This window comes from Callorhinchus milii, unplaced genomic scaffold (genome assembly GCF_018977255.1).
Source record: "Callorhinchus milii isolate IMCB2004 unplaced genomic scaffold, IMCB_Cmil_1.0 Scaffold7, whole genome shotgun sequence".
NCBI lineage: Eukaryota > Metazoa > Chordata > Chondrichthyes > Chimaeriformes > Callorhinchidae > Callorhinchus > Callorhinchus milii.
The window spans coordinates 20827544-20851571 of record NW_024704748.1 but is presented as its reverse complement, the minus strand read 5'-3'; the positions used below and the strand labels follow the sequence as shown (position 1 = coordinate 20851571).

The following is a 24028-nucleotide window of genomic DNA, read 5'->3' as shown; positions in this document are numbered from 1 at the left end:
CAGTCCCTCCGCCTTGCACCCTCCCTTGCCTCCTTCAAGATCCAACTGAAGACCTTCCTCTTCGACCTTTCGATCTCCCTGCTTCCCCTCCTGCCCTCCACCTTCCCTGATCCCGACCCCCAGCTCGGGTCCGAAACTCTGTCTGTCCAGCGCCTTGGGATGTCCTCCCAATGTGAAAGGTGCTATACAAATGTAATTTTGTTCTTCTTGTTGTTTAGCTGATTAACTTCCAGCAACACCCCATTATTGCACTCTTTGTTATATAACTTTATGCAACAAAACCTAATTATTTTCCCAGAAAAATTCCATAATAGACACACTTGGGTAGAAATTTCACCTGGATCTCCATTTAATCACCTAACATTTCAAAGCATCTATAATTTGAAATGTTTTAAAATACAGTTTGCATTTCAAAATTGTTTTTCTGTGATGTTCCTTAAAGAAACTACAGAAAATCAGCTTCAAAGTTGAGACTGAATTCAACAATTTACCAAATTCTGCAAACTTTGAAATACAGTACATTTTGACCCAGGTGGAATTTCTTATCACATGTTGTCAATCATAACATTTAGCAGCAAGAGAATTTGTTGCTTTTCAATGTTTGGAGTCCTGTAGCTCAATGTCGTGGCGTCCTGTAGCTCAGTGGTTAGAGCACTCGTCTTGCAAGCGAAACACCTGGGTTCAATTCCAGGCAGGGCGAAACCTTGGGCAAGTTTCCTTACTCCACACACCTAATAATAATCCCTCCAAAACAAAACAATAATAAATTGGTGATTTTCAATCCACGACTGTTTGTGGGACACTGCTGTGCGCAATTGGCTGCCACATTTTGCCCACAAATATACAGTCAATTCACTTTACAGTATATTCTGTGAAGCGCTTTGAGATGTCTAGAAGACGTGAAAAGCGCTATATCAAATGCAAGGATTATTATTATTATTATGATTGTCAAAGAAGAAACGTAGTGTTGATGTATTTCTGGTTTGTGAGCTACTAACAATATTCTTTACTATATCAGGTTTTCCTGAAGAGTGACAGCCTGTGTCTAATGGAGGGAGATAGCTTCAGGAAGCAACCTACAATTCCATGTGCTTGCATTTTGGCAATGCATGTCCAACAAGTAGAAATAGGTTCTTTTACCATGGCTAATGGAACATACAAATGGCCCAAGCTAAGGTAAGTTTGGAAAAGTGTTAAATGATTGCAGTGTTCAAATATTTTATTTGGCTCTTATTCAGCATGCAGTTTAACAGTTTTCATAATGTAGGAATTTAGTTTTGCAGTAAGTTGGTTGATTTTCTTGATTTAAGTTGAAAACACAGGTTACTTGGTCGACAGTGCTCCAGGTAAAATCCATACTGTGGCTCTTTTTGGGACATTGATGTGAACAAATTGGCTGCCACATTCATCTACCAATACATAGTCACTACATTTACAGAAACTATGGGAAATGCTTTGAGATGTCTTTGACATCACAAGTGCAATATCAAGTACAATGATTATTATTATTGTTTTCAGCTGAAATACAGGAATAGAGCTCTAATTGTTTGAACATTTTGATAAGCAGACCAGAAGTTCAAATCCTAGTATGTGCTGAAATAGTAACAATAATAATCCTTGCATTTGATATAGCACTTTTCACGTCTTCTTGACATCTCAAAGTGCTTCACAGAATAGACTGTAAAGTGAATTGACTGTGGGTGAAATGCAGCAGCCAATTGTGCACAGCAGCATCCCACGAACAGTCATGGATTGAATGACAAAATTATTACTGTTTTTTTTAGGTATTATTAGCAGGCGTGTGGAGTAAGGAAACTTGCCCAAGGTTTCACTTTGTTGGGAATCGAACCCAGGTCTCTCATTTGCAAAGCGAGTGTTCTAACCACTCAGCTACAGGACTCCACGAGTCCTGAGTAGAGATGAGGAAATTATTCTCCTCATCATTATTATTCATGACTTCTGCAGGAAACTTCACATGTGTGAACAGGATCAAGCTCATCTGCTGTGCCATCATAACCTGAATGCTTGATGTCAAAGCTCACACATAAAGATAAGAGTACTTGAACAAGGTACCAGAAGGTGGCTGGCATCCTTGAAACTACACCTCACCAAAGAATCAAGATACTCTTAGAAACCAAACAAAATGATTAGGATGTGACTATGAAAAGATGAATATTTAGATTTTAAAGTAGTAATAATAATAATATAATTGTATTTTTAAAATAGATCAACTTCATAATTAATTTTGTCTACATCAGAAAATCAATAAGCTCCAGCAAAACAATAAAAACAATAAATAAAAAAGCAATAAATAACTAAATTTAAATACTGTATCTGAGAAATATTGTGACCTAACTCCCATTTAGCAGGAATAATGTCAATCAAAATGCATCAGACTTGCTCCTACCAGCAGTGAAGGTAAATTGCAGACATTGAGCAGAACAAGAATAGCTGCTGTGTGAGCCAATGCAAGTTATTGCTAGTTTAAAAACAACGAATTGGGTGCTAACCTCACATAGGTGCAAAAGTAAATTCCATTGTAATTTAAAGAAAATGCAGTGTCCTTATTCACACTATTCTGACAAAAGGCATCAATCACATCTGCGTTTTGGTCATGGTATGGAAGTGGAAATTGCTCATTACAGTGTATATATAGAGCTGTGAGTTTTCAATTTTTATGTTTCTTTAATTTTTGACAAATAGTAATGACTTCTTTCACCTTATTGTTTTTTTCCAGTTGAGCTTTGTGTTTTACTCTGATGTTCATCAGCCATAATATTTTATGTGGTTTGTGTAGTAGATTAAAATAATTATTTTCTCATCAGTTGTTCAGTTCGTGATATTTAAGATATATCATACCAAAATATAACCCTCGTTTTCGAGTTTGTTTATTTATTTAGGAGTGATATGTGCAGATGTAGAGTAATTGCACATTTTTCATAGTTTTGTTTTGTGTTTTCAGGAAAATAGCAAAAGTAGTAAGTCAGATTCGAGCATTTCAAGAAAATCCCTATGTGTTCACCCCAGATTCGGAGATGCAGATGTATCTGAGACATCGAATATCCCATTTCAGTGAAGTAGATATCCATGTTCTTGCTGCAGAAAATAAAACTAATTTCTATCAGTCATCAAATGAATTGCATTCTCGCAAGATTCAAGACACATTGCGCAAAGTAAAAGCAACATTTCAGTGAGATGCTAAATTTCTGGTCTGTTCTTCAAAGAACTTGAATTTATTTTGATGGTAAGGTCGAGCTATAGTGTTACAATGATGTGTGTCAATATCAGGATTATTGGTTTAATCAGTCATGATGAATGGCACTTTTGAAGATTTCTTTAAATTTCACCAATCAGTGATTTGTATGAACCAATTAGATTGCACTTTATTGTATGATAAAACTGTATCTTATTAAAGCATCACTATACTAAAAATAAATGTTTGAAGACTCACAGCAACCTGTATTTAATACACAGAGAACTGTCCAATTTCTCTCGTCCAGAAATGGTCTTCATTTTCCATTCCTTCCTCCCACCCCCACACACCAAAAAAAATCAAGCACCTTCAAATGTGGAGGCATTACAAAATACAAAGAGGTCACTATAAATCTGAAGTTTGTGTTCACCCAGTTTATATTGAGGGTGGCATACATGGAAGAAATAGACACTTTGTATTCTGTGAAGCGCTTTGAGACATCTCGACAACATGATAAGGTGCTATACCAAATGCAAAGATTATTATTTATTATTACTTTTGCCCTAATCACTCCTATGCACATCATTTTCCCCATCCATTTTGGCCTATGTGACTGAAGATATTATCAATTGGATATTGGAGAGGAATTAAGTGTTTCAATTCTTTGAAATCTGGAGTTTTTCCTTAACATACCAACATACTTGATGTATTTTATAGTCTAGAAAACTGTTATGTTGCACATACTTTCCTTTTCTACTTTTTAATGCCTGCTAAATTATTGAACTCCTGTATTGCCTCTGACACATTAAAGTGTCTGACAGGAGGAATGTCCCCACGTCATGCATGCAAGGGAAGGCAACACGTTTTGTTGTGGAGTACCTCAAACCACTTATCTGAGTGTACCTCAATCATTCAAGAGTAGCCTGGCTGAGATAAGCAAATTGCTATGCGGGTAATTATATATATATATATGAAGCCATGTCCTGGCACTCCACAACACCTATTTCATAAAGGAGCAATCAACACAATTATTGATAATAATTGTTTCATCTAGCATAAATACAATGTGTAGTCAAAAACTAAATGTTTCAAGAGAATTAAAAAGGAAATGTTAGCATAGCTCTTATTTGAAGCTATGTGAAGAATATTTTTGCATCTGAAATATTCACTTCTTAGATCCAATAGTGTGGTAGCATTAATGTCAAACTGTACAGCAAATGAACAAAGGTGCATATGAGTTTTTTGGGATATGTGTTGTGTACGCATGAAGTGGTATACCTTTCAAAATAATCGTGATTTTCACATTTCAATTAACTCACCAAATAAATGTAATGTTTTGATCTGATTTTTCAGTATGTAGTTTAGTATGTAAGATTGAAAGAGCATGAGATATTTTAATCATGATCTCACCAAATATTGTGCAACTCTCTGAAATCATCCCTCACCGTTTGTATTTGAATGATGTACACCACTGAGATGCACGTTTTAAATGTACTTTATAAATGATTTTTTTAAAAATAAATTTTAATTCCTGTAATCCTTAAGCATTGAATTTGTTATGTTTGCAATTTGCATGAAATAAAGCATTATTAAGCCTTTCATGTTTTTTTCAGTGCTGAAGCTATACACTTGACATGCAGAACAGTAGGATATATACTTGTAGCAGAAATTTTCATACATAAGGTCGAGTAAATTATGTATTTTCACTAGGAATAGATTAAAACATAGTTCAGAATTAATATATTGCCATCCACTATTTTCAGTATATCTTAAAACTAACAAATTAGCTGTCACCCTGTGATGTGTAAGTAGCAAACGTTTAGATGCACAGACTTGACTAAATGTAATTTCCTTTTGAGATTTAGACAAAAACTCAAAATGTTTGGTTGGCAATCTTTACTTACTCAATTTATTTTACATATGTAACTGAAACATGAAGAGCAACAGCATCAACACAGGAGGGGAAAGTTAAGCTAGCGTTCTCATTCCTTCTCATTATCCTGTGATCTCCGCGGGAAAGTGCATATATGGGCATTGGAGTTCTGCTGTGATGTCCAGCACAGAATAAACACACTTGCAGAATCATCACTTGGGCCCTGTGTCTGGAACTATCCTCCAACATAAGTCAGCACTGTCAAACATGGATGGAGAAAAGTAAAACCTTATGACTAAATTATTGTACCTTCTCTCCCTCGGCCATTCAGATTCTTGCTTCATGGGTAATTTTATTTCCCAGAGCAAACTGCTAAATCTGATCTCAAACTTGCTATCCACCTTAGTTGTGAACCTCTTAACCATATTCAATAAGGCGATGTCTCTTATTCTCCAATCTGCAGCACAAGCAGAGCCACTTCCTCAAGTCTTGCTACAACAACCACTTACATTTACATAGTGCCCTTCACACGGGGAAGTATCTAGAGTGCTTAACACCGATGGCACTTGATGCCTAGCTGAGAAGAGAGGAAGGTCTTCAAGTGCAATCTGAAGACAGGCAAGGAGGATACAGATTTGGTCTCTTTTGGGAGTGAGGTAATGGCAGAGTTGATGCAATATTGCAGAGGTGAAAGAAAGTGGACGTGGTCAGAGGTTAGTGGTGTTGTACCTTCTTACTAAAGTCGACTATGAAATAAATTGTTTTAAACCTCTATTGTATCTAGTGATTGGTCTATTTACACAAGGTGTTTCTAAAATTATTCCCTTTTTAGTACATGTATTCATGCTTATTTCTCTAACTGTTCAGGAGTCTTTTTGGAAAGTGGCACTGATAGCAAAATCATTCATTAATTATTCAATGCTATTTCTCACACCAACTAAAAACATGCCCAAACCTCATTCAGAAGGTAGGCAACCTTGAACAGAACTGATATGTACAATTTATTGTAATTATTTTCCTCTCTTATTTCTCAGAGTTGGTATGATTTGGAAGGATGTGGATTCAGCCCCATATTAGGACCTGAGCATAGTCCAGGCTGACAGTGCAATGTAGTTGGTTGCGCAATGTACTGTGGGGATTGTTATCCTTCAGTTGGCATGTTAAGCAACGATCCTGTCTGCCTGTCTCCGATGGCACTGTTTGTGGAACCCTGCTGTTGGCTAAATTGCCTTTTGTGTTTGCGTACATAAACACAGTCACTGCATTTTTTGACTTTTTGTTTGCATAGTTCCTCAACTGATGAAGGGCTTCCTAAACAAGGCATGCAAAATGGGAATAACACACATAAAAGGGTTGACAGAAAGTCAGCAGCATCATGCGACTGGCATGATTGTTTTTCTGATGCATGACAAGAAAATATTGATAGTACATGGCATAAGAAGCTTGGATGTGATGATTGAATGAATGAGGATCTCGACTGCCTGATGGGAGAGGACGTGGCAGAGGAGGGCAATGTTGCAAGGGTGGGCAGAGGCCGAATGGGTCATGGCACGGATGTGGGGTTTGAAGGATAGTCAAGGGTCGAACATGACACCAACGTCCCATACTGCTTCTGCAAGGTGGAGAGTGTATCCGTGAATAGTTATGCTGTCAGGTGAATAGTCTGTCCAGCGTGAATGACTGTATATAAATGCAAATTATTATTCTTGTTTAGGCGCTGACAGGAGCCAAAGAAGAGGGTCTTCCATCTTGGCAATATTCAACTGGAGAAAGTTAGCTCTCATCCAGGACTTGATGTCAGTGGTCCTGGAGACCAGGTTGGAGATAGAGATAGAGCTACAACATGTCAAAATATTTTAGAAATTTCACATGGATCTCAGCGTTCCTGCAAACACTTAATGGAGTTGCTCTGGAGATTCCTAAAGGTGTGTTACTGTTGACTGGGAGGCAACGCCTGGTAAATCCCTATCCTGCTCGCTTTGCATCGGCACCCTCAAAGGGTAGCATTAACAGATAAGTTAATTGATAAGTCAATCAAAGATCTTAGGTCTCACATTTGCGCCTTATTGATGAAGCATATATACTTTAAATAAACCATTTAGCGCACAATGCAGTGCTAAACGGGAGCAGAGGGATCAAAGTGTTTCGATTGCGTCGGGGGAGGGTCCCCAAGAGGTCAAGTACTCATTTGCAAGAGACTTTATTAGTCAATGAAGCAAATTGGAAAGTAATTAGTATCAGACGAGGTTGAATAGTTTGGAGACAATAAGCAATGAGATCAGTTTGTCTGTACTGGAAAACTGCTGCTGTTTCAAAGATGCAGAACACGCCTCACCTTCGTATAAAGCGAGAGCTTTTGCCTTAAATATTCTTAAATTGAAGCAAAATAAGAGTTTAGACTGGATAGTAAGATAGAAAAAGATGAATGTGTATTTCGTATTGAAACAAGCAAACGCTACAACCTCACCCAAAGCTGCTTTCCATTGCCTGGTAATCCGCTACTATTTGAAATGCCATTTATATCTTTTGTATCATCCCATAAAATGTACCCTTTAACACTGTTTCTGAGAAATAGGCACTGATGGGCCATTTTGGTTTTGATTCAACATTTCGCAAACTTGAAATCGTTTTCTTTTCCCACACTTTTATGTTGTCAAAGAACAGCAATTGATTAGTTCAGAAGACAAAACGTTTGTGATCCCAACCTTTGCATATCACGGCTTTAAATGATTTGCATTTGGGATTAGCATTACTGAAGTAGATTAGCAGCTCCATCCCACCACATTGATTTTTTTCAGTGTAGGAAACTCTTTCATGTGCTAACGTTAGTCGTCAGACTGCTGGCGCCGTGCTCCCGTTGTGAGCTGCAGAAAGTATCCCTGCATATATTTTTATTTTATAGCATCCAACTTGGGTAGATTTGAAGAGATTCCGAGGAGAGCCGAGTGGGAGGAGCAAGCCAGAAGGGAAATCATGCAAACATTCCTGAATATCTTCAGCATCGGTTCTGATGAACCCCTGAATGATTATTTATGTGTATGTAATAATAAGAATAATCCTTGCATTTGATATAGCGCTTTTCACGTCGGGAGGACGTCCCAAAGCGCTTCACAGAACACACTGTAAAGTGAATTGACTATATTTGTGGGCGAACGCGGCAGCCAATTGCGCACAGCAATGTCCCACAAACAGTCGTAGATTGAAAATGACCAATTTATTATTGTTTTTGGTTTTGGAGGGATTATTATTAGGCTCTGTGTGGAGAAAGGAAACTTGCCCAAGGTTTCGCCCTCTGCCTGGAACTGAGCTCAGGTCTCTCGCTTGCAAAGCGAGTGCTCTAACCACTGAGCTACAGGACTCCACATATTTCAGAAAGGTGCAGACATCCTAACATAGGAAAACACGTGATTTTTGTTTTATTGAGGTACAGTATAAAGATATAGAAATGCGTTTGTAGAACTTGTGTCTCTGAATCGACGAGCCTCTGAAAGAGTTGTCAAACATTTGAAAGACCTTTCTGTTTCACAGTATTGGTTCTGAGGAACTCAAAAGGTTGTGCACGTGAAATGTGTAGGGATTAAACACGCATCAGGTGACTCTGTATTCCATTCGTTTTTTTTCCAAGAAGACAGCAATTTAGAAAGTTTGCACTTAATTTGTGAATGGCTCAGGTCGTGAAGAATTCGACGTGTATTTTACACTTAATCTGCTGTTTGTGAACAGAAAGTTCGCATGCAGTATTGAAACGCTGGCCTGGATAGGAAATCTGATGATTTGGCTGAACAATTCTAGAATATGTTAGGGAAGGTCAGAACAATAATGATGAAATAATAACATCACATCATTTCAGTAAAGGTTCCCCAATGCCCAGTTCGAAAGATGTTTGCGAGACTATGGTGCTCTTGTCAAGTGTCTTTGATGTGCCACTGAATTAAAAGAAATCTTAAACAGCTGTCTAGCAATTAAATGAGCTGCTCTCTTTTCTGGAGAACACAAAAAGGTTAAAAGCAAATGTAACTTTTCAAATACTTTGGGCTACTGGGAGAAGAATAATACATTTCAAAGTAAATGTTTTTGTTGGTGACAAAAATGCGAAGCTTATTAGCATCCTCACAACATGAAAGGCCCTATACAAATGTAATTTTGTATTGTATCTCAATACATTTTTTGCAGTACATTTACCTTACTGGAGCGTGAGATTACAATATGTTGTGATGACCTTCATATTAAAAGATCTTACTGCTGCCTAAAGGAGTATTCTTATGTTCTTCCTCTCTCTTACAATCTTCACTCATACAATTAATGCAAACTTGAATTTACTATATTAAAAACATTAATTCCTCCATGGAGCCTTTCATTGGGCTCTCCTGAATGTGGTGATTCATACCCAAATGCAGTTTCTTTGATCCAAGTAGCTATTTTCATGTGTAAACCTAGACAGCGAGTGATGACTAAAACATCTTCAATACGTCAGCAGCATTCTTTATTCAATGTTACTGACCAACTTGGTAAACCTAACTCTTGGTGTAGCACTAAACCCCTACAGAGCAGGAAGCTGCAGATACAAATCCATGTCTGTTGCATGGACCCACCTGACACAGTGATTTGGAATGCTATAATTGGCCTCAGAAGCCTTGGAGTAGGGATGTGAATAATCGGGCTTTCACACCTGACCACTTTTCAGTGAATGCTGCTGGACCATAATAATAATAATGTAAGCTTGTGAATAAAAGATAAAAACAGGATTATGATTGGCTGTGATGGAACTATCTCTAGTTTATAACAGACATTTATTTATATCATTATTATATAATTATTTAGAACATTTCCTTTGATTTTACATGTCCTCCTCCTGAAGTTACTAACCGATGCGAGGGTGATTCAATGGCCCTGCTGTCCTTCAATACTTCACCCAAGTTTTCAATCTTTATGTGAGAGATAGCAGAATAAATGACTGTGAGGAGTATAACAGTTGAACCTGATTCTATCCTCGACCAATGTCCACATATAAGTACTCTCCAGCAGAAGTTGCTTGATTGTAATCAGGAACACAGAAGCCAATTATGTCTAAACAACTGTCTCAGATGCTTTTTTTTGGTGGTGGGGGGATATTTTGGTCAACATCTGACACATGCGAAATCCCATCACCCTTAAATCAGCTAACTTACTCAAACCCAGGAATGTACCTGTGATGTATGGCTGAGCCATCAGTTGAGCTATTTGACATTTCTGAATGCAGAAAGGTCATTATGGCAATAGGGAGCGAAATACAGCGAACTGTTTTTATTGATTCAGCTCTCATTTTCCTCTACAAACAAGGTCTCAGATAAAATGTAAGTGTAACAATAGCATTAGATACTTAACTCTAAATTTAATCTGCAACCATATGTTCCAAACGTAGTTAGATTTATTTTTATCCTATTTGTTCTCTTGTGTGAATCGATGTGACTCATTTTAAAGGATTACATTGAACTGTCTCAAGGTCTATTTTATTTTGTGTTCCTATTCCTTTGTTGATCCATGTCCTTCACTTCAGCCTGGGCATGGAGGTTGTAGTTGTATTCTTCATTTTGATTCTTAGCTTTCTTTCTGTCTGTTATTATATGTTTGGTAACATTTTAATATTATCTTTTTATGAGGTGCCATTTATGAATGCCAAAGTCACTTCTTTAATAACATTCAAGTGTTGACACCACTGTTTGTCTGAATAACTAACATGCTTTTATAACATAAAGGTAAAGTAATTTAATATTGGATACTTCACACAACTTAGTATTTTCTTTGTTAAAAGACAAAATTTAGGCTGAATCAATTTCTGGAGCTGGCAAGCTGCATTTCACCACTTATATCTGGCTAGTGCTCTCAGCAGTGTTTACTTACTTTGACCACTGTGTCTGTTGAAAATACAACAACAAAATTACATTTGTATAGTGCCTTTCACATTGGGAGGACGTCCCAAGACACTGAACAGTCAGTGTTTCGGACCCGAATTGGGGGTCAGGAACGGGGAGGATGGAGGAAAGGGTGGGGAAGAAGTGTGATCAAAGGCACAGTCGAAGAGGAGGGTCTTGAGATGGATCTTGCAGGAAGCAAGAGAGGGGTCGAGGCGGAGGGACTGCGGGATGGAGTTCCAGAGGATGGGGGCAGAGTGGCTGAAAGCTCACCCGCCAATGGTGGGACGGGCGAGGTGAGGGACATGAAGCAGGCCAGAGCCCGCTGAGCGGAGGGAGCGGGCAGGTTGGTCGGGCGTAGAAGGTCCCAGAGGTAGGGGGAGCAAGGCCATGCAGGGCTTTGAAGATGAGGACCAAGATCTTGATCCAGTATCCTCTGTGTGATGTGAAGCCAGTGGAGTTGGTTGAGGATGGGGGTGATAGGGTCACGGAGCCTGGTGCGGGTGAAGACACAAGCTGCAGAGCTCTGGATGATCTGCAGCCTATGAAGGGAGGAGTTGGGGAGGCTGACAAGCAGGGAGTTTGCGTAGACCAGACTCAAAGTTATGCATACGTGTGTGAGGGTTTCGGCGGCCTGCAGCGTGAGGCAGTCTCGGAGCCGGGCGATGCTGCGGAGGTGGGGGAAGGCAGAGCGGGTCATAGCACAGATGTGGGATAGAAAGGGTAGTTGAGGGTCAAACAAAATGCCAAGGTTCTGGACTGGCTTAATAAGGTGGAATGTGCAACCATGGATGGTGATGCTGTCAGAGCTAATAGCCGACACCATCCAACTGCCAATAGTGGTTAGGGAGAATAGTGGAGCTGGGAAAATTAATATTGTATTCCACAAGGACACTAGCTATGAAAATAACTAGGCAGATTGCAGCAAGATGCTGTTTCCTTCAGAGGGAAACTTTTTTAAAAACACTTTAACACTTTAAGTTCCTTGAACCAAAGCAAACAAGACCACAACAGTACATATCTTGCAATATATAATCCTATAATAATCCTTGATTTGATATATGGCCTTATCGCATTGTCAAGACATCTCAAAGAGCTTCAGAGAATACACAGTAAAGTGAATTGGCCATATATTTTTAAACACGTATTCACACTGAAATTGAAACTAAATATGAAAGCACACCAAAAAAATGACAAGCGATTGCTGCTGACTCAGAGCAAGTTCAGGACATGGATATTGTGGGTTGGATTTTCACAGCAGGCTGCTTCAGATACTTCTAAAATGTGTAACACTAGTCTGAGCAAATTGAAAGACTACAGACTCGCACACATCCCACGAGCATTGCTTGGACCAAGATTATCTGATTCGTGGTTATGGTTTACGCTTTGGATGGCAAACGGGTATGAGCTGTTCCCGAGCAGCGAGGTCCTTTCAAGTGTATAGATATTTAACTATCTTCGCATCTTATCTTTCAGAATGTGCTTGGATGGCCTTTTATTGTACAATATACTGGAGAGCATAAGCCACAACAAATAGAGTTACGTCGCAGACCTTTCAAATGCGCACAAATGGGCTTCGCATACAAAAGGAAAGAAGATGAACGATCTGGCGACGTTTATTTAAGGTTAGTGACAAGTACATAATTATTGGATTATCTCTCTGGAAAACAAGAACTGACTGTCGCAGACATGCTGGAACCTGTCATCTACAGATTCCCCCGGATCTCAGAGTAGTTCAGTGATCAGCTCAATTAGTCTCAGTTGATGACCATTGTCTGTGCGCTTTGCTTTCCTTTGATGTTGGTTCACACATGCAAATTCTTCCCGAGAAAGCGTGTATAAATAGGTCTTTCTTGAATTACCAAGGGCAAAGAAAAGCTCTGTTGTTGAAAGTTCAGCGAGTTGCAGTCCAATATCGAGTAGCAGTGTCCAAAGAGATGGTGAAAGCTTCATTTTCCATTGACTGGCTCTCTCGGAGTAACCAGGATGACTTCACGGATGCACAACACGGGACAGATGCTCAGATTTCGGTGGACTGCCACAAACCACTGCGTTTTCCCTTCGATAAACATTCGGATAGAACAGCCTCAAACACCAGCGAAGGACAGGAAAACATGTTAATGCCGAGAACGGATCCTCGCCGACTTCAGACTTCTCCGTGTAACGGTGAGTAGCGCTTCGTGACCAAGTTTGTGTTGTTTTATTGCTGCTTTTCTATGATGTTTGCAATGGGGTCGGGCAGACAGCCACCCGCTCGGAAACACTTCTGCCATCATTGCAATCCTTGCGAGCGCTCACTGTGACCGTCCAGAGACGGGGAAAGGGGGGAATAAAACACGTTCTCTTGTTTGTGTCCAGCGTTTGCTCCTCTCGTGTCCCAGATCGGTTGCAGTAACCGTGACGACTGTTGCGGGGATGGGAGTGAGTGCGGCGGCTCGGATTGCTCGGGCCGGGGGGAGGCCGAGGGGACCCCCGGCTCTGAACGCGATGCCCCCCGCAGAGCGCGCACAGCTTTCACCGCCCAACAGATCCACAGACTGGAGAAGAAGTTCACACATCAGAAGTACTTGGGCGCGTCGGAGCGAGTCCGGTTGGCAGCTTCGCTCCACTTGTCCGAGACCCAGGTAAGGTGGCAAACCCCGTCAGCGATCTCATCGATACTGAGCTGGACGAATACGCGCGGGGATCTCGTTTTAATGGCTTAACAAGTGGGGGTGGGCTGTGTATAATGTCATCGCTTCGTTTCTTTTTCCAGGTTAAAACCTGGTTTCAAAACCGCAGGATGAAGCTGAAGCGCCAGTTGCAGGATCTGCGCCCCTCTTCCTTTGGCCCAGTTCTGCTGTCGCACCTGATGCAGACGAGAGACTCGCCTCTCGCCCAATGCACTTTTGCTGGACAGTCCTTGAAAAGTGGCAACAGCTATCAGAATGCCAGGTTTGCCCAGGTTGCCTTTCAGCCTCGCCACCAGCCGCCGCTCCACGGGTACTACCTTCCTCAAACGACTCTCTCGAACCAATCTCACTTGCGTCCGCTGGTCTTTCCAGTGATGCACGAGAAATTGTCATTTCCCTGCTTCTAACTCGTGTGCTGGAAGAAACTCGTCCACGTCTTGATTTTGCACCGTTGTCGCAACGCAACGCAAGCAAGAGGGTGTCTTTCGAATGTGAAAAGAGACTGTATATGTGATGCAGCAGTTTTGTACTGTATTTAACTGGAAAACCGCAATTAAGAATTACTTTTTTTTATATATCTGATTAAACGTTATTTTTTCTCAATCCCTTTTATTATGAGCGTATCTTGTTTTTACCGCTGCTTTGAAATGCAGTGATCCTAACGATGATTGTGTAACGACATGAATTCGAGTCGGTAAGCAAAGAGTCGGAAAACCCAATCCACCCCCAATAACCATTTCGCACTCATCGGCTCCACCCACATATCACATATTCGGGTAACTTTGCAAATCCATCCATGCATTATTAGGATCCTTATCTACTCTTTCTAAGTGTCTTGCGGTTATCGTTGGTTCAATTTACAATATTCGTTGTTTTGGGGGTCCTGGTGGCTTAGTGGTTTAAGGCACTATTAAAACAGTGTAACTGGGAAATGCAGCTTGAAGGTCCATTCCTTGTCTGTGCTAAATTAGCTGATTTGCGCTCTCCCCCCACCACCCCCTTTTTCTTTTGAGTTCTGCTTGTTAAGAATTCATAAAAGTAATCTTTACACAGTCTCTACAACACTTTGTGCACATAGCCCACATTTGTAATTTAAAATAAATTTAGACGAGGATCTGAAAGAATGTAATATATTACCACTTATTTTCACTACAAGACATATTAAAACATCATTTCTAACATTTATTTATGAATGCTTAATTCTTGCCTCTTTCGATTTCCTATTGAAAAGAAAACCTCTTTGTTTACAACAGGAAGTTATTTGATAATGAGGTTTCTCTTCTACCTCATTACAATCTTAAAACCTAAAATTGCTCTCTAAAGACTCGGGGAGAGTTTTGGCCTCGCCATGTGTGAGAATACATCAAAGCAAAGATAACCGGCCCATCATGGGAGATAATTGAGACTAATTTAAGGGATCATTAAAGTCTTAAAGAGACTTTGAAAGTGCAGTAAGATGTCTCCGGTGTGTCTGCGACTGGCATTTGGTATCGTATCTATGAATCGGCATAACAATGGTTTTGAATAAATGTTTAGGAATTTGTTTCAGATGCATTCACTGCATGTAGTTTCATGTAGTTGTGAACCATATTAAATGTCTTTATTGTAGGCATTTCATCAAAGCCCCACAGATTGGCAGCTTAGGGTGCAACAATGATTTACTTGGTAATCATTCTTGAACGTTTATAAACACAGTTGAAAAAAAGTTACTTTTTCCTTTGCTCCTGTCTTTTGATATATAAAAGAACTGAAGGTATTCAGCGTAATTGCCGAACACTATGTTCAAATTAAACATTTAATTCGGAGTAACACTCTCATGGCATCTGGGATATTTTCATTGGAAACGTGGGCATGATGACTCTGAAAAAAGTTTTTTTTAGATCTTGGACAACAAGGGGGAAGTCGATCGAGATGAGAATAATCCTGCTTCTTCCATATGCCTCTTCTGCAAAATCCCATTAATGCCATACATCTTCTTAGGTACACAACGATTGCAGAGAAGCAATGTTGAGCATAGGATCACGATGTTGGCATCTGTTGGAAAGTAGCATGAAGAAGGGCAACAGTCTTGAACAGGGTGTCAACTTCAGGAAGAGATCCTGTGTTATTGTCTGATCAGTAAACCTTTCTGATATTACTTGTAAAAGGCTGGTTGTACAGCATGTATAAATTTGTGGCTTCATTACTGAACAGTTAGCATTGTAGTGGGTAAGTCTGGTTTGGGGTGATCCGATTTTCCGCTGGGAATCCTGATTCGTTATTTACCAAACAAAGAGGATGTCACATGCAAATGAATGCATGTTTTGTGCAGTTGAAGATGTGTCAGTGAGGCATTACAATTGGGGCTGGGCGGATGGAGCCAAAGTTTGCACTGCTGATCGATATCCAGAGCCGGGGGGGAGGAGGCATAAAAATGTCATTATTTTTATTGGGAAATTCGTGGTCACTTTTCCTTTTTTTAAAAAACAGAAATTCAGTGTGTGAATCTCCTGCACGGTTTAGAAAATAACTGATACGCTTATTGGAAAGTTTACAGCACGATCCTTTCTCATCTTTCAAAGGCTTTGTGTACTGTTATGTCGCCATGGTAGAAATTAACAACAATAAATGAAGCGTGATTGACAAGTTTCCTTTTGAATTGTTAATACCAACATGAGCAAGAACTTGGCGCCGTCAGTCTCGGGGGTATATTGATTTGTTTGTAACCCCTCTGAACTTTGTCTGTCGGGACTATAATGTTTAAACGGGTGAGTCCACAAACACAACGAGACACTGATAAAAAGTTTCACTCGCCCAGATGCTGATCACTGCTCCAGCGTAAAGCGCCCTTTGCTTGTCTCACTCAATACAGGTTTGGGTCTGTTTCCAACACGGTCCAACCTCACTGGATTGAAGTAAGGCGGGTTGCCTGCTAAACTATTACTATTACAGGATCACTTTCTTCAGAGAATCATTTACTTCTTTTGTAATTCACTTTGCAACTGAGAGTGAATTGTGAAGAGGGAGAGGGGAACCCACCCCCAGCCCCGCCTTATTTTCGCACACAAAATAAGTCAAATCCACTTTACAGTGTATTCCCTGAAGCACTTTGTGAGACGCCTCCCGAGACGTGATAAAGCACTATATCAAACATAAGGATTATTATTATGGATGGTGTATTTTTAATCAAGCCTTTCACAATTAAGGTTTCTCCAAATTGTGTGGGCTACTTCAGCCAACTCACCTTTACCTCTGCAAGCCAAAGCCCTAACAGGTAGCGTGGTACTTGCTAAAGATTCGCCTCGCAAGCAAGAGACCTGGGTTTGATTCCTGGCAGGGTGAAATGTTGGGCATGTTTCCTTATTCCACATGCCTCTGTTTACCTACCAGTAACTAAGAACTTGGTTGCTAAGTCAATTGGTGGATTGCGTTTCCGGGGGTAATAATTCCTTCCAAAAAAAATAATAAAACAAACTCAATCCACGACTGTTTGCGGGACACTGCTTAAGCTTTCTGTGAAAGGCTTCATTATAAATCACTGTCATACAAACAAAATCACTGCTATATACTGTGAAGCGCTTCGAGCCACCTCGAAAAGTGTTATATCAAATGCAAGGATTATTATTATTATCATTATTTACTATATGACCTTGTTTTTCTAGAAATGCATGAAGCAGGCCAGAGTTTGGAGAGGTGGGGTGCTGGTGAATAGGGTCACAGGAGATCCAATGGGGGGAGGGGTGGAGAGAGAAAGCATTTGAAGGTGATGTCAAGAATCTAAAGTCAATCTACGGAAGAATAGGAAGCTAATGAACAGAGCAAGGATGGGGGAGGGGTGGTGGGGTTAGGCATCTGATTGCAGGCTTCAGCATATAGGATATTCTGCAGTCTATGTAAGAGGGTGGAGCTGAGAAGGACGCCAAGGAACACATTTGAGAAGTCCAGTGTGGAGGTGATAAATATGTGAATCAGTGATATTTGAGCTAGTGGTGTAGATAGATGATGTTACAGAGATGGAAGAAAGCACATTTGGTCAGACCTGGAAAGAAAAATTGAGGGTCAAACAACATGTTGAGTTTATGCTCAGGCTCTGTGGGCTTGATAGGGACTAAGGGGTAGGGACTAGGGGGTGTGAATTTAATTTTGAAAACATCCTTTCCAGCGCAGAAATGTTACCGAAATAGACTTTTAATGATTACAAAATTAAATCATTCAGTTAAATAGGTTAATAAAGGCCTCATTTCATTTTACAATTACAGTGAAATTACATTGAAACAATATTGCACCATATCATTTCCAAGATAAAGTGTACGAATTTTGCTCCGTAGCAAAATTTAACGCAGCGTTGCCATCAACTGATGTACAGTCCAGAGGTGATCAGCAGAGGTGTTCAACAATAACGGGTAATTGTGAGACTCGTGGCTCAAAGTGCCTTGATCCAGAAATGAATATTGTTCACGGAATGGCAACAGGCTATATGGCTGATAAGCAGCCTGTGGTAGGCGAAGGTTGGCATTGGCATTAACCACAGCACTTTGAAAGTTACTCAGCCCATTGAGGGACTGTCCCACAAAACTGCATAGAGGTGCATCACCAGTTGGCATCAGGCGTGACAGCAGAACTGGATTATAAGAAGCCGAGGACAGATCCTGCAACTGCCGTTTAAGCTTCATCCTGCGGTTCTGGAACCACGTTTTCACCTGCAAACAAACAGGAATAGGAAAAAAATGATGATGAGATCCCGTGGGTAAGAATGAATAATGCAAATTAGATTTGTTCCAGTAAATAAACTGCGTACAACGCGTGCAAATACCGACGCGGAATATTTCACTGAAGGCAGCGACTGACCCCCCCCCCCCCCCCCCACACACACACACATAAAATATTTCAGTTCATTTACTACTATACAGCAAATCAATTACAAAATTACAAAAGACTTGGGACATCAAACCAATCCATATAGGTCCAGAACGGATTATGCGAGAAGAAAGGGTTGGGTTTCCATTACAAACACAGTTTAAGTAACATTAATAATAATCCCCGCACTTTTATCTATCGCGTCGTGGAGGCGCCCCAAAGCGCCTTCACGGAATATACGGTAAAGTGGATCGACTGCGTATATACCTGGGTCTCGGACAAGTGGAGCGAAGCTGCCAACCGGACTCGCTCCGACCCTCCCAGGTAGGTCTGGCGTTTGAACCTCTTCTCCAGTCTGTGGATCTGTTGGGCGGTGAAAGCTGTGCGCGCTCTGCGGGGGGCACCGCGCTGGGAGCCGGGGGTCCCCTCTGCCTCCTCCCGGCCCGAGCAATCCGAGCCGCCGCACTCACTGCCATCCCCGCAACAGTCGTCACGACTGCCCTCGGACGCTGTCAGGAGAGAGAAACACAGAAAGCTCAAGTCAACCTTTCGGGTGAACGCGACTTATCCGGTCGATCCGCGTAAAAGGGCGCAGTACGATTAGCGCAACGTGACGAACCGTTATCCATTACAGTCGCAGTCTTGATTCGGCACAACAATTGAGTATCAGAAACCGAAGATGTTTTAATAACTCGTGTAACTTGGGGACTTACCACAGTCGCCCGATGAACCAGTCAAGGTTGGGTCGGACCCGATGTGATCCGGTGAATTCAGCAGCTGAGCTCCTGCTGCCGACAGGGAATGTTTCTGCGCTGCTCTCGGGTCCGGGTGACAGCCTCTTGGTTTGGGCTGCGCACAGTCTCTCGCATACAGACTTGGAGCCCGTGGCGGGGGCGCACATGGGATGTACATCCTGATGGTTTCTGGCTCACGTTTGCTTTCGGTGGATCCGTCGCGGCTGCTCCGGGCCAACCAGGACACAGAGAAGGTGGCTTTGACCATCTTGAAGGCTCGTGGCTTTGTGGCTCGTCCTGAATGCCCCTCTCCCCAAGATCTGCCCTCACGGGCTTAATATAGGAGATGTTTCACCGCAGTGATTACCATGTGTGAAGAGACTTCAAAGAAAAGATAACGGACGGACAATGGTCGACAATTGGGTCTGATTTAGCGAATCTTTAATGTGCTCGAGTATCCGGCAAATCCGAGAGCGTTGGCTCCAGAATGTCTGCGGCCATTCTCTCTGCCCTTTTTGTATTAGGACATAAAATCACACATGTGAAGGGGATCCGCGCTGTTCCGCAAATAGGCGTATGATAGCTCATCAAAGGAAGATATTTACATACCGAATATCGTTTTCCTTTCGAACCCTATTAGTAATTTGCACAGCGTTTCCGATGTGTTGCCTCGAATGTGTATTCAGACACAATCAAAGACGCATCAGCAGTCGTCATATAGCAAATATAATATACATAATCGTCTGTGTTTATGATAACTATATAGCGTGCTTTGGCACTTTGTCAATACTGTTTTCAACAGTAGGCTGGTTACCTGCTCTCTACAACTTTTTTGCACATTCCGTCGCAATTTACTGTTAAATCGCCCAAGGTTAACATATTGAGGGAGTACTCCAGGTGGGAATTGTATGACAATATAACTAATCGACATTGAATTCTTTCAGGATTTTGTAATTCAAGAGCAATGAATAAATAGTAAAATCTAATATCCATCATTAACTCAATTGAAACTCAATCTCGGCCTCTGATATTTTCTTTCCTTAAATGCACTCTTCAAATGTCCTATTGCACTTAAGTATTCGCTGTAACACTGATTGGAACTCCCTTCCTTAACTCATTTGTCTGTCTGTCTGACTCTCTTAAAAAGTTGTCTAAAAAAGTACTTCTTTGACCATATCTATATGACCTCTTCACCCCCCCCCCACCCCCCCCCCCCCACCCCATCCCCAACCCACCGTCCCTTCCCGATTGGTACTGTCTTTATAAGGTGTTCTGAAATATTGGTCAACTGCATCCTAACCATCAGTGCTACCAACTGCAGACGTGGGGTTAGTCTGCATACCGAAGTCCAAGTGTGCAGTGCAGCCGTTGATACTGTGGCTTTGCTGTTTGGTCTACCTGCCCATCACCATGTCCCATATGTTCTGCAGCTCAATGTCAACAAGATTAAGGTTATCTGGGGGCAGCAATCTCATGGTGTGGTGGACAGCGATGCCGTTTATGAACCAGGACCTTGGTCGTTCTAATCTCGGTAAATTGACTCGAGCAGAACCAGAGACATCAAAATATGTTGACATATTAAAGTAGAATCAGAAAGTAAAAAAAACTGACCGGCCATTCCCATGGCTCATTGGCGTTCTTCTACAGGAAATAACCTGGTTGTCCTAATTTTAGTTTGTATGCGTGTTTTTTTCTTATCTGTGGTGCTTGTTTTGAATGTCAGTCCATGGTTATGCGGCCCGAGTACAATTTGCCACTTAGACAATTAAAAAAAAGGGAACACCCGAAATAAAATAAAGGAAAATGTTCCGAACACTGTCACTGCACTGTGCTCGAGGTAACGAGGTTCACTGTTTGTGCTCAATGGAATGGTGGGAGGATAATTGTAAATCTATTAAGCCCACTGGGAGGATTTTCTTATTTGCATTAGATCTCTCAGCTGGCTGAGGGGGGGACCGTGAACATTAGTAAGTATATGTGCAGACTAACGACTGCAATGGCCGAGGAGGTGTGAAACCATTTAAACACTTAATAAGGTATTAAGTGTATGAGAGAGCCCCCATTGACAACGCAAGAGTGTCGCATTATGTTGTGGTCAGTCATACAATACCGACGGAGGGGTTCCCTACTCTCACAAACCTTTGATCTCGTTTCATTGAAGTATTCTCTAGACTGCTGGCGCCACGCTTTGCACATAAAATGTAAGTGGTTTAAAACGCCCCAACAAAGCGGCTGCTGCTTGCAAAGTGATGGCAAATGATACATTTCATAAAATTGCCTGGAGCCGCAGATGTTCAACCTGGTAGCCTTTTCAATTTAAAAGTTTCGACTCCGAGAGAGTTTTTCAGTTGAATTGGCACAACACAATTTTCCCTTTGAGGCCTGGCATTCGTTTTCAGTACTTGTCTCAGAGGGACCCAGAGCTGACACTGTATTGTTTCGGTTTCCTATGGGATAAAGCGAGATCCAACCACATAATCTGGGAGGATTGGGGTTTTATTTATTGCACTCAAACTATGAATAGCACTGGATCGTTAACGATTCTGCCTGGATCCTCCTTCACTAGTGTACATGCAGAATACCTCCCATAAATAGCAGCAACATAACACTGAATTATAAGGGCAATTTAAGAAGAAAAACACGTTAGTTGCAAAAGACTGACTGAGAAGTGGCGATCTCCACTTTACTTACGAGGTTGCCTGCTATGGCCACTCTCAGACCTGGCGGCGCCCATTATGAGCAGATTGATCCTACCAGCACTTCATTGATGTGTTTAGTTCAAACAGACTGCCGCTGCTTTGCCATATTATCTGTCCTTTGATGCCTCCTCAGACATGCAAATAAGAGGCACATAAACAACCCTCTCTTCATTAGTTTCAGATAAAGCCTACAAAGGGAGGAGGCGTTGATGTGCAGATCTCCCTATCAGACCACCCAACCAGGGAAGCCTCCTCTCTGTTCATCAACTCACTCACAGTAGTCATATCGATTCTATAAGATCAGAAAAGTAACTAAAAATATGATCATACATGTGTTCCAGGATAACTTTTCTATTCCTTATACTGTAACTCTCTCTATTCATCAGTGGTAACATGTCTATATTCTATAAATACAGTAGACAATTAGTAAGTAATAATAATAAACCTTCCATTTGATATTGTGCTTTTTACGTCTTCTGGACGTCTCAAAGCACTTCACAAAATATGCTGTAAAATGAATTGACTGGATATTTGTGGGCGAAATGCAGCAGCCAATTAATTGCGCACAGCAGTGTCCAGTGGAAGGCAATATTGGTATCAGAGCAGTTTCAAGTATTTGAATCAAACTGTTTTCTACCAATTTGCTTCATTAGAGGCCAATGATGTAATCCGGGTTAATAATGCGCATGGAACCTTTCTTTTGAGAATTTTGTACTTTATTTTGTAAACGTGTTAAATATATTTCGGCAAGTTATATTTGCAGATTTCACGTTGTTTCAATACGTCCATCCGAATAGGCAAACAGTGCCTCGTTTATTGTTTCATGGAAAGGGCAGAAAAACAAAGCTTTACAACAACAACAACAACAACAACTTTGATTTATATAGCGCCCCCCCCACCCGGACGGCATTTCAGAGCGTTTCACAGTAACGGATCCCGGGACCGAACCAGGGGGAGGGGAAGGAAGGTGACCAAAAGCGCGGTCGAAAAGAAAGATTTTCAGCTGAGACCTGAAAGTGGGAAGAGAGGGTTGAGGTGAAGGAAGTGAGGAAGGGAGTTCCAGAGCCTCGGGGCACAGTGGCTGAAGGCACGGCTGCTGATGGTGGAGTGGAGGACTCGGGGGACAAGGAGGAGGCCAGACGTGGAAGAACGAAGGCAATGGGCACTGTTGTGAGGGGAGAGGAGGTCAGAGAGGTAGGGTTTCCAGACGAGTGGAGGGATTTGAAGACAAGGGTGAGGATCTTGAAGTCGATCCTCTCTGGAACAGGCAGCCAGTGCAGTGTGGCAAGGACTGGGGTAATCGGGAAGCGGAGTTTGGTACGGGTAAGAATGTGGGTGGCAGAGTTTTGTAGTACTTGGATTTTATGAATGGTAGTGGAGGGGAGCCCTGCGAGGAGGGCATTTGAATAGTCCAGCCGAGAGGTGACAAAGACATGGGCCAGGGTTTCATGAACCGAGCTTTAGCAAATCAAGTGGTCTGCTGAACATGAACAACTTTCTAATGTTAAAGAAAACTCATGACATTTGCCTTCTGCATCAAAACATTGCATTTGGACACCAGCAAGTAAAATGCTGTGCATCTAAGTACTTATGCATAAAGTTGTTTTCCATGCGCACAGTGCTGTAGACTGGTTAGTATAATCCAGAACTGTCTGATGTGCTCTTAAATCAGTTACCAAGCAGCAGTCCTTGCAATATAACCAACAGTGGGATAAGTATCCGTGCCATTCAAGCCCAATAAACAGGTTTGTGAACAAGTATGCTGACGAAGTTGTTAATGAGAGTAGACGTTGACCCCTAAACAAGAAAGGAAATGACAATTTTATGCTATTAGTAACTTGATTTGCAGCAAGACAATTTACACAATGCGTTTTATTCAAGCGCCACATTTGAATCATTGACGGACACACGGTAGAGAGAGGAAGAGGTAGCCCGAGTTAAATAACTTTCGGAATTTATTGTAATTTGTCAACTTGTTGATATTAAGTGATATTTTTCAATGAACTGGAAAGTGTGAAATGGGAGTCAGTGACAGAGCATCAAGAAAGTTGTCACGGCTCACACATCCCCTACTGGTGGTCATGCTATGTCAATATAACATTGCCCAACCTGGCTCAAATGAGATCATTA

At 41.3% G+C, this 24028-nt stretch overlaps 3 protein-coding genes across 3 annotated transcripts in view; 2 read left to right on the top strand and 1 right to left on the bottom strand.

Annotated features, from left to right (window-relative positions):
• Nucleotides 1–4787, top strand: part of LOC103180454 (kinase non-catalytic C-lobe domain-containing protein 1) — a 44679-nt gene extending 39892 nt beyond the window's left edge. Inside the window, exons 29-30 of the mRNA XM_007896340.2 lie at nt 1019–1176; nt 2963–4787. Coding sequence (XP_007894531.2) covers nt 1019–1176; nt 2963–3194 — 390 coding nt within the window. The 3' untranslated portion in view covers nt 3195–4787. The remainder of the gene's footprint in view (nt 1–1018; nt 1177–2962) is intronic.
• A 7970-nt stretch (nt 4788–12757) lies between these two features.
• On the top strand, nt 12758–14086 carry LOC103180465 (homeobox protein vent1-like). The gene is made up of 3 exons (XM_007896353.2): nt 12758–13123; nt 13316–13581; nt 13713–14086. Exons 1-3 carry the CDS (start codon nt 12769–12771, stop codon nt 14034–14036), a joined length of 945 nt encoding a protein of 314 aa, XP_007894544.2. The 5' UTR covers nt 12758–12768; the 3' UTR covers nt 14037–14086.
• Nucleotides 14087–17942: 3856 nt separating this feature from the next.
• LOC103182585 (homeobox protein vent1-like) lies at nt 17943–19467 on the bottom strand. Its single transcript, XM_007899652.1, has 3 exons — nt 19179–19467; nt 18733–18974; nt 17943–18308 (listed from the first exon to the last, which is right to left on the bottom strand). The coding sequence occupies exons 1-3, from the start codon at nt 19465–19467 to the stop codon at nt 17943–17945; spliced, it is 897 nt and encodes a 298-aa protein (XP_007897843.1).
• Nucleotides 19468–24028: the final 4561 nt, after the last annotated feature.